At 32.7% G+C, this 10,468-nt stretch overlaps 2 protein-coding genes and 1 long non-coding RNA gene across 5 annotated transcripts in view; 2 read left to right on the forward strand and 1 right to left on the reverse strand.

The window, feature by feature from the left end:
- Positions 1–4,421, forward strand: part of LOC102671583 (facilitated trehalose transporter Tret1-2 homolog) — a 6,508-nt gene extending 2,087 nt beyond the window's left edge. The window contains exons 2-6 of one of the 3 annotated variants that reach the window (XM_006618307.2): positions 514–600; positions 2,097–2,447; positions 2,566–2,723; positions 2,793–3,245; positions 3,396–4,421. In XM_006618307.2, coding sequence (XP_006618370.1) covers positions 544–600; positions 2,097–2,447; positions 2,566–2,723; positions 2,793–3,245; positions 3,396–3,999 — 1,623 coding nt within the window. In that variant the 5' untranslated portion in view covers positions 514–543 and the 3' untranslated portion in view covers positions 4,000–4,421. The other 2 variants (XM_006618306.2, XM_006618308.2) reach the window with 2 other exon arrangements.
- Positions 4,422–5,751: 1,330 nt separating this feature from the next.
- On the forward strand, positions 5,752–6,972 carry LOC116185966. The gene is made up of 2 exons (XR_004150862.1): positions 5,752–5,786; positions 6,359–6,972. It is a non-coding gene; the product is annotated as an uncharacterized LOC116185966 (long non-coding RNA).
- A 557-nt stretch (positions 6,973–7,529) lies between these two features.
- Positions 7,530–10,468, reverse strand: part of LOC102671901 (serine/threonine-protein phosphatase 6 regulatory ankyrin repeat subunit A-like) — a 5,896-nt gene continuing 2,957 nt past the window's right edge. The window contains exons 8-14 of the mRNA XM_006618309.2: positions 10,244–10,454; positions 9,659–10,182; positions 9,432–9,586; positions 9,061–9,339; positions 8,739–8,980; positions 8,540–8,669; positions 7,530–8,459 (exon numbers count right to left, since the gene is read on the reverse strand). Of these exons, the coding sequence (XP_006618372.1) occupies positions 8,347–8,459; positions 8,540–8,669; positions 8,739–8,980; positions 9,061–9,339; positions 9,432–9,586; positions 9,659–10,182; positions 10,244–10,454 (1,654 nt within the window). The 3' untranslated portion in view covers positions 7,530–8,346. The remainder of the gene's footprint in view (positions 8,460–8,539; positions 8,670–8,738; positions 8,981–9,060; positions 9,340–9,431; positions 9,587–9,658; positions 10,183–10,243; positions 10,455–10,468) is intronic.

Raw genomic sequence — 10,468 nt, forward strand, 5'->3', positions numbered from 1 at the left:
GACGTTTTTAAAATCTTTGGAAAACCCAGAGCTAGATAAATTCATGTATACTTTAATTTTTTATAAAATGTTAAAGATTAGTTATCGCTTGCATTGTTCGTTCGCGAGTGGAATCGTTTCAATTTGTGAATCAACCTTGACAAGGATTTTAATCGTTTTAAACGAGATAATGTAAAAAAAAAAAAGAATCTAATAATCTAAATCAAATTCGTTGATGGACAAATTGCGACTCACGTGCGAAACTATCGCCTCGACGGAGGGAAAATCACTCACGTCTCGTGACTCGCGAGACCGTAGGGACGAGTGATCGCTCTAAACGATTCCCATTATTCAATTCCTCGGCGAGCCCTTGCTCGATAAATATCGTCGTCAAAAATTCTTTCGATTCAGACACGTCGTTCCATTCTTCCTGCAGATTCGCTTTTCCTTTCGTTTCTTTTCTCTTCGTTATTGTTAGAATTAATTTATATACATCGAAACATTCAATTTTCAATTCAATTTCTCCTGTTACAGATTCCGGACCAGAAATTCATAGGATACGTGATGATCACTCGAACAAAATTATGGTGGAAGATGGTGTGTTCCGGTCAACAGAGAGGTGTAAGAGTGCAATAATTTTTTGATAATCGATCGAGTCGAAAGAGACGATTGCGCGTGCAAGCCAATGACAATTCGCACCGTTTTGTTTCGTGTCATCGATTCGTATATCTTTCCTCGGAAATAGATCTTTCCTCTCCCCCGTTCTTATCGTTATCGTTTAACCGATAGAATATAGATGTGAAAAGATCGAGCCCCGGTGTTTGCCGTGACAGTGACATCGAACGTTGCAAGGCATCGAGATCGAGGATTTGAGAAAGAAGAAGCTATGAGAGAGATCGTGCGAATAATCGCGCGGATAATGCGCAAAAAACGAAGAACACGAAGATCGAGGAACACGGTGTCCAAGAAGCAGGAGAGAAACGCCATCGGCACACATTACACAAGTGTACGCGTAACAACAATGCACTCGAATGATTCCAATCTGTCCGGTAATTATTTCGATTCGACGTGTATCTGTATCGTCGAGAGAATGAGATCCATCTCTCTTTCTCTCTCTCTCTCTCTCCAGGCCTTTTTAAACGAGGCCAGCGTCGAAGGGGGAACGACTCTCCTTCGCTTCTTACGTCTCGTCTCGTCCTTCCAAACAAGAGAGAGAGGATTCGACGCGATTTTCCACGATTCCACGTGGAACCTGATTCCGTGGATCTTGGCTTTTTTAGATCGAGACTCGCCCCGAGCGACCGCGAACCTTCGCGTTTGACCTCCAACTAGTTCCTTTCCTCTTTCCGCTTAACTCCGCGAAAATAAATTCTCTCGGCAGAGGAAGAGAGACACACGATCGTCGCTTATTACAGATCGCAACTTACCAATCCTTCCTTCTTTCTTTCCTTCCTTCCTTCCTTCCTTCTTTCTTTCCTTCCTTCCTTCCTTCCTTCCTTCCTTCCTTCCTTCCTTCCTTTCTTCCTTCCTTCCTTCCTTCCTTCCTTCCTTCCTTCCTTCCTTCCTTCCTTCCTTCGAAGGATACATAAATTTCGGACGAGTTTTCTAATCGTTTCGAGAAGAAAAAAAACTTTCACGCGCATTTTTGTGCATTGTTTACGCAACGAACCTAGTTCAAGGACACGTAAATTCGTGTGGGACGAAGAATTTTCGAGAAGAAAAAAAGCTTCAGTATATGGTTTTCGTGCATTGTTTATATGAACGAAACGAGTTCGAAGAATAATTCATAAATTTCGGACGAGGAGTGTTCCGAAATCGAAAAGTTTTGCGCGTATCGAATGATTTTCGTGCATTGTTTACACGAACGAAACGCGTATTCGGATATACGTATAATTATTTCGGTACACGTTCGCGGAACCTGTCTTCGATTTCTGCTCACGTAGCATGCGTGACAGACGCCTAATTGGTTGGAAACGTCATAACGCAATAATACCACATGGATAATCGTTTAAAAGATAAACCGAATCGAACGTTGTGCGCGCGTGTCTTAACTTTCGAAAACTTGCTCGTTGTCAAAAATGTTCTCCTTAATTTTTTATTTTTTTTTTTTTTTTTAGATATTGGCCGGACTAGCGGCGCATTCCAGTCAAATATCCGTGGGACTTGGCCAGGGATTTAGCGCGATTCTACTTCCGCAATTATTGGAGAGCGAGCTAGTCGATCAAGAGCAAGCCTCTTGGATCGCTGCGTTGGGAGTTATCTCGAATCCTCTGGGATCCCTGATCTCTGGCCTTTGCGCGGAATGGTTTGGAAGAAGATCGGCCATCGCTTTGGCTACTTTTCCATACGCCACCGGATGGCTGTTGATAGCTTTGTCGAAGAGAGCCGTGTCCATGTTGTATGTGGGCAGATTCATCAATGGTATCGGTATAGGAATGACCAATGGCATCTATCTTTATGTCAGCGAGGTAAAACTAGGATTTAATTTAATTCTTAATCTCGAAACATTGAAGCCAAATATTTCTAATTAATATACAATAGTCATACGTAAATAGTTGTTTGCTCGCTCGTTAACGCGTTGTACAGACTGCTGCGCCAAATCAGAGAGCCTGGTTGGGAAGTTGTGGTCCGGTTTTGGTTTCCCTCGGAGTTTTGATGATTTACACGTTGGGAGCTTTCACCTCGTGGCAAAGAGCCGCCGCGATCAGTATCGGGCCTTCCATCCTCTCTTTGGCATTGTCACGGTAATTACTTGGGACTTTAATCGACTATTAAATTAATTAATCAATTAATTATCGTTTCCTTCTTTTCAGCATAATCCCAGAAACACCGGCTTGGCTGGTTGCTCGAGGACGGAACGAAGAGGCAAAGGAGTCGTTGCTGTGGCTAAGGGGATCTGGCTCGAGCACTGACAAGGAGTACGAGGAGCTTTGCGAGGAAAATGTGAAAAGAGAAAAGGAAAGGGAAAGTCTGTTGAAAGCTCTCCACATGCCAAGCGTGTGGAAACCTTTCCTCATCCTGCTCGTTTTCTTCGCGTTCCAACAAATGTCGGGAATTTACATAATCCTGTTCTACACTGTGAACATTCTCGAGGACATCGGTATCGAGTTGAACGAATATTCGGCGAGCGTTGGAATAGGCGTGATACGATTGTTCGCCTCGATAGCTGGAGCTGGTCTCGCGAACAGTTTCGGTAGAAAAATTCTGGCCTTCCTCAGCGGCCTAGGAATGACAGTGTCCGCTGTAGGAGTTGCTCTCGCGTACAGGTTGGTGCGATATGATCGAAACGAATCGTTTGGATTTCGAAAAGGCAAAACGCTTCACGATCATCCTCCTCTGTTTTTGTACCCAATTACCTTCCTCTCGTCATTGACATCGATCTAAGAAAATCTAATCGATCTAATTTTTTCTCTCAGGTTCAAATTGCCGTATGTGGTATCCTTAGCGTGCATCGGAGGCCACGTGGGTTTCTCTATGTTAGGATATCTCACTTTACCCTGGGTAATGACCTCTGAGCTATATCCGTTAAGGTTCAGGGGTCCACTGGGAGGTATCACCACCAGCATAGTGCAAATGTTGACGTTCGCGATCATTAAGATGTATCCGAGCCTGCACGACGTGGTCGGGATCGAATCCACGATATGGATATTTGCCGCGGCCTCCACCCTAGGCGCTATATTCGCATTGACGATTCTACCCGAGACAAGGGGTCGAAGCTTGGACGAGATCGAAAGAGGATTTTCCAAGAAGACGTCCGAGTCGAATTCTTCGACCGACGTCAACGTTCAACCGACTATCTTCGTTCAACCTAAAAATATTACGCTTCAGAGATTCGCCTCGATTACGGAAGAGAAACATCGTAATAATAATATGATGACTAACGCGTATACGTATGATAATTTCTGTTTGGATTTAACGTCGGATGGAGATACGGAAAAAATGGAAGTTAAAAAGAATTCCGACACGAATTGTACGAATGTTGCCAATGCCATCGCGTTAGAAACACGTATACTTGATTAAATACGATCAATAATTCAATAGACTTTATTTATTTTTTTTTTTTTATTAAAGAAAACAATCGATGATTGTCAATCATCGTATAATGGAAATAGACATTTTCTGAGACTTCACTTGTATTGTGATATCTTATCGATAAACGTGTGTATATATATATATATATATATACGTTATTATTAAACAAATCTTAACTATTCAAAATGAAAAATTCACCAGTATTACAAATATTTCTGTGACTTTGTCGAATGTGTTCTTAGAAATGATGAAATGAGTAAATTGTGAATATATTTTTAATATGACTATGGAAGAATGATTTCTTTTTCCTCTTTTAACAATAATTGTGCAATTTAAGGAAATGATTGTTAATATATTATATAACGTATAGTGCAAAAATAAATAGAATTTTGTTGAACGTTTCAATTGAATAAGAAAAGATAAAAATATGATTGTTAATATTAATATCATCTATATTATCGTATGTAAAATTAATTGAGCATACTCTGCGTATAAAATTATATAAGTATTTATGTATATAACTTATATATATATATATTTATAGATATCTGCTCAAATATTTTTTTCATTCGTTACATTATAAATCGAGATATTTGTAAATACAGTTTCTATAAAATGTACATAGTTTTATTTGATAACAATAAATGCATTATTTTTTCAATAAAAATAAGAAACATTTTCTATTGTTTTTCAAGATCTTCAAAACGCGTGATACCATATCCTATAAAACGAAAAATCATTTATTGTATTACTCGTCAATCTCGAGTGTCAATGTTAAAAAAATTATCTCTGTCTTTAACCAATAGTTTGTACAATTAATTAATATAGATAATCATTCTGTACATACGAGAAAAATAAAACAATAAAAGATAAATATAAAAAAATTTAATCAATCTTTTTTCGTTTGTATGCTTTTAATAATGAAATTTGAATATTGGATCATTGAAAAATCCTAATTACAAATAAATAGAATTAATATCCCTCAGTGATAATAGATAAAAAAAATAGTGGGATAAAGATAGAAAAAATATTGAAATATCTCTAAAATGCCGAAATTCGTGTAGAAAGATATAAGAATTAACTGTTAACGCTATCTCTTGAATGTCAAAAAACATTTTTTAAAGAAGAATTTCTTTGCATTCAAAAGATGGCGCCAATAATCAATTCTTAACTTAGCTTTATTTTTTTTTACTATTTTCTCTCTTATCTAATTTATATTTCATTTGCAATAATCCAGAGATAATTCACTGATTTCATAATTTTTAATCTACCTCTATCTTTTTTTTATTTTTTCTTCTTGTCTACATTTGTTTCATCCGTATTAATCTGAAATACTTTAAAAATGACACTGATTTTACAATTTTTAATTTATGCTTATCTTTCATTATTTGTTCTCTTTGTTCTTCTTGTTATAGACAAAAATAGATTTCTAGTCTAGTCTTTATAAAACAAATGTAAACAATAAGAAGAAATAGTAAATGATAAACTAAAGATAGAGTAAAAATAATTTTTTGGAATACATGAATATATAAAAGTCGAGAATAATTAATTAGAATAATTTCAATTAGAATAATTAAAATAATTTTAAAAAATAATTTTAAAAATAGGTTTAAATCATGTGATACAAGCAAAGAAAAAAATTATATAAAAAAGACAAAAAAAGGCAAGTGATTTTGATCATATGCTCCTCATATGCTCTTATTAAAAAAGTTAATTTTTTTCAGAAAAAATATATTAATATTTCGATTTTTATGATTAATTTGCAAATTTTCACAGTTCGATGACAAAAAATAGATATTTTAGGAAATTTCACATATTTTTTGATTAAATATTTTTATGTAATTATTAATGATAATTTTATAAAATATCTAAAAATATTATTTATGCTTACGATTTTTTTATTAAATTTCATTCTTTTATATAATTAATTTATATTTTATATACGTATTTTTAAATAATTAATCACATTTTTTTTACATAACTTCCAAGTTATATAATAGAGTATATTATATATATAATTTATACGATATTATTAAATATTATTAAAATAACAATTTGTTTTTTAAAACAAAGACAATTGTATAAAAATAAAACATAATGTTTATTGATTATAAATGATCACGTAATACATAATGCACGATATTAAAGACAGTCCTTTAATTGTAGCACAATTTTAATATAATTATGGTATGAAATTCCCAAAATTCACGACATACATATTAATTAATGTACTGAAAAATATTTGTCAATATGTACAAAGCTCATGATTCCATATTTTCAAGAGAAAAATAATGTATTTGATCTTTGCGTAAATCGCAAAAAATTGGATTGACTATTTCGTTCTAAGTTTTCATCATACCACGCATCTGGACATTCATTTGTTTAAACAATCATCGCAAATGATATATACAGTAAAAATACATATTTCATGTACGATATGATTTGAACATTTTTTTGCTCTATGTAAAGATGGTACATTTATTGTACGTATCTCCATTATTGTTAAAATCTCAAGCATAGCAATAAATGCAAAAATTATCGAATTTTTAAGTACAAAATAAAAGGCGCATTAATGAATGTGAAAACATTCGTCGATGAATACATTTAAAACAAAACATATGACTTTCATTAGAATTCAATCATGATTTGACCAACTTAATTGGATTATTAATAATACAATCGCCATAATTACTTACGTCATTTACAAGCTCTACTTTCATATTTCCATAAGTCAATGTTTAGGCAGTTTAGGCTTTTTTCTACAAATATCTAAGAAAATAGGGCTAAACCTCTCTTTTTTTTTTATTCTGTACTATTAAAAATTTTGTCAGGCAATGTAAATCCGCTTTTGTATTTACAATATGTCATTTATAATATGATATTGTTCATTACTTTCGTAATTCTTGCTAATTAAAAATGCTTACGGCTTTGTACGATAAAATGTAGTCGAATTGATTTTTTTTAATAAAAAGATCTTTACAAAAAATATCAAACTCATTTAATATATCTGTTGAGAATGCATTAAAAATGTAAGTAAAAACGAAATTTCATCAACATGTCTTGATACTTTAAATAAAAATACTATAAATGGAAGACCTTTATTAAACTTATTAAAAATAATAAATGCAAAGATTCTGTGCAATATTAATCATATGTCAGTATTTTAACATTTTCTCCATAATATAGAGAGAATATTTTGCTAATAATCTGTCTAATTCTATATAGACAGTAAATTTATAAATGTATACTATAAATGTTCATATAGTTATTCACTCGACTATATGTTCATTGGTTAGTGTCCTTTATGGTCCACTCATGACTCGTTTTTAAGAGTTCAAAAAATTCTCTTATCATGTTTTCTATTAAAATAGTGATTATAATAGCAATGGACAAAGTTCTAATCGTATCATTATATTTTATAATTCAATAAAAAGTAAATAAAGACATTTAACTTTTTTTTCTTTGTTAGTCTATATTGAATAAATTTCAAATATATACTATATATGATCATGATCATATAGAAAATTACGATATTCTTTTTATTGATATAATTTGTACTTTTTCTAATTGATGAAAGATTGATTACATTGCAAAATATAAAAAGCTTTATTATTCAAAGATATAAATATTGCTTGATTATTAAAAATATGCAATTAATAGCGCAAGCTAGTGAATCTTAAGAATTTATGTTAGGAATTAATTTACGAGTCTATGAGTATCCTTATGTTATAATAAAAGCGATAATGTAAAATAACGTGAGTTGATTTTCTTATCACATTATCGTGTCTTTTTTTAATGAGGTATCAATTATATTAGCAATTTACTATGAATTTCGAATGTCTATGTTTTCATCTATAAATCTTGTTTGTACCAGACACATTTATGTGTTGACTCCATTGTCAGGAGCATTATGTGCATGCAATTGTGACATTAAAGCAAAAAACAATAGTATATTTTTTTCATATAAGATATCTAATTAAAGTTGTGCTTATTGAATAATATAAACTTTCTTTAAGTCTAATATTATTGCTCTCTTAGCCAATGCTTAAACACATATTATCATATCTCTTTTGGCAGTTCGCAATTTTATCGAAATGTTAATAGTAAAAATGAAGGTATTGTCATTATTACTTATAAGAGACTGACAATTGCATAATTATTAAGAATTGATTTCCCATATTCAATGATTTTGTTGTTTTATATATAGAAATATTATGTCAAAATTGAAAATAACCAACAACTCGTCCAAATTAATCTTGCAGCATCAATATTTCCGTGTATTGAATCGACGTTTAAATTCTGAAACGCTTGATGATCTAAGCGTGACACCTGTTGTCAGTAATATTCCGAATCTGAACTATGTTGTGAATCGCCGCTTCTGCCATTTAAATATACTTCTGATGTTTGTTGAATTGACGGTGAATGTTGTGCAATTTCCCAATTTTGACCTGTGACAACAAATAATTAGTAAATAAATAAATAACTTAATAGAAAGAAAATAAAAATTATATAGAATTAACTTATATACCATGTGCAGCAAGAATAGTGGCTAAACATCGTGCTACAGCTGGATTTGGAGCACAAGCTAATGCAGGTGTAAGTCCTTCTGCGTCGACAGCGACAACACTTGCACCCAATTGCAATAAACGTCGTGTTACCTATAAAAGATAAATTCCTCTAATTATTCTTACACTTCAAACAATTAAAAGTAAAATATTATTTCCTACCGTTACAAGACCATTTCTTGCTGCTAAATGCAATGGAGTTCTTTGTTGTTTATTAGTCATATTAATAACTGTCATACTTTGTTGTTGTTGTGATGTATTTTCACCATTAGTATTAAGCGAATTAATCCAATTTAATAATAATGAAGCAGCAGCAGAATGTCGTCTTTGGCAAGCTAAATGAAGAGCTGTATTCTTATTACAGTCAACAGCACGCACATCAGCTTTCCATTCAAGCAATAACTCTATGGGTAAAAAATTATATCAATGTAAAAAAAAATAGATAATTAAAAATAGATAATTAAAAATAAAAGCGAGTGCTTACCGATAGCACTACATTGACCCGTAATAGCAGCGCAAAGAAGAGGTGTACGACCTGAATAATCTGGAGTTTCAAGACCAGCTAATTCAGGTCCAACAGAACTTAAAATCAGTTTTGCACATTCTACAGATCCTGAACTAGCTGCAACGTGTAAAGGCAATCGACCACCCGGAACATCTCTCGGAGCAGCAACGGTTTTTCCTCCAAACTTATTTATTAATAATTCTAAACAATGAGCTGATCCTTGATAAACTGCACAGTGAACAGCTGAGAATGGATTACCTGTATACAAAAAATAATTTATATCTAAAAATCAACTTAAAAAATATAATAATTTCAACATAAATAGTTAAAATATCGAGAAATATACTTGCCCTCTAAGGAGTCAATTACATTTTGTTCCAATAAATATTCAACACAATTCGAATTCCCATTATAACATGCCCAATGAAGAACCGTACATCCTTGATCGTCTTTTAAAGTGGCAGCGATTGAATTAACTTTGACAAGAGAAGCCAATGCTTTTACTCTATGAAAAAATTAACTTCAAATTTATAAATGAAAATATAAATAAATTCTTTAATTTAAAAAAAACATCTACCTTCCACATGCGGCGGCTAAATGTAACGGAGTTTTACCATTTGCATCTTGTATCATTACTTGGGCACCATGTGATAACAATAATTCCACTAGTTGATGATCACGCTCTTTAACCACTGCTCGAAATAATGGCGTATGCTTATTCACATCCGGTAAATTACAATCTGCTTTATATTTTAAAAGTAACAGAGCACATTCTGGATTGCTATTTGCCACTGCTAATGTTAACGGAGTTCGTTGTTTTGTATCGTAACAATTGACGACATTTGAATCTTCTGTATTTTCTAATAAAAGTTCTAAACAATTAAAGTGACCTGCCGCAGCTGCACAATGTACTGGAGTACGTCTTGTAATGGAATCCTGAACCGATACACAAGCTCCATATCTTAACAAAAGTTGAACGCATTGTTCGTGACCTTTATAAGAAGCTAGATCCAAAGGTGTTTTACCAGTATCTTCTTTAATATTAGTATTAGAAAATAATGGTAATAATAAGCTTAATATTTCACTGTGTCCATGATATGCCTATAAAATATAAATACATTTTAAATTATTGAACATATTAAATTGATTTATCTATACTTACAGCAAGATGTAAAGATGTTAATGCAGGTAATGGAGGTTCCGATTTTCCTGTAGAATTAGATGATACTGTTAAATTTCCTGGTGGACAAGCTTCCAATAAAGCTTCTAAAGCTGGTTGATTTCCTCCAGCTACAGCATAATGAATAGCAGTAAAACCTCGTTTATCGCGTAAACGCGGATCTGCTCTATGCTTTAATAAATATTGTACACATCTAAAAAAAAAAAA

The sequence above is a fragment of the Apis dorsata genome, unplaced genomic scaffold (assembly GCF_000469605.1).
Source record: "Apis dorsata unplaced genomic scaffold, Apis dorsata 1.3 scaffold_348, whole genome shotgun sequence".
NCBI classification, from domain to species: domain Eukaryota; kingdom Metazoa; phylum Arthropoda; class Insecta; order Hymenoptera; family Apidae; genus Apis; species Apis dorsata.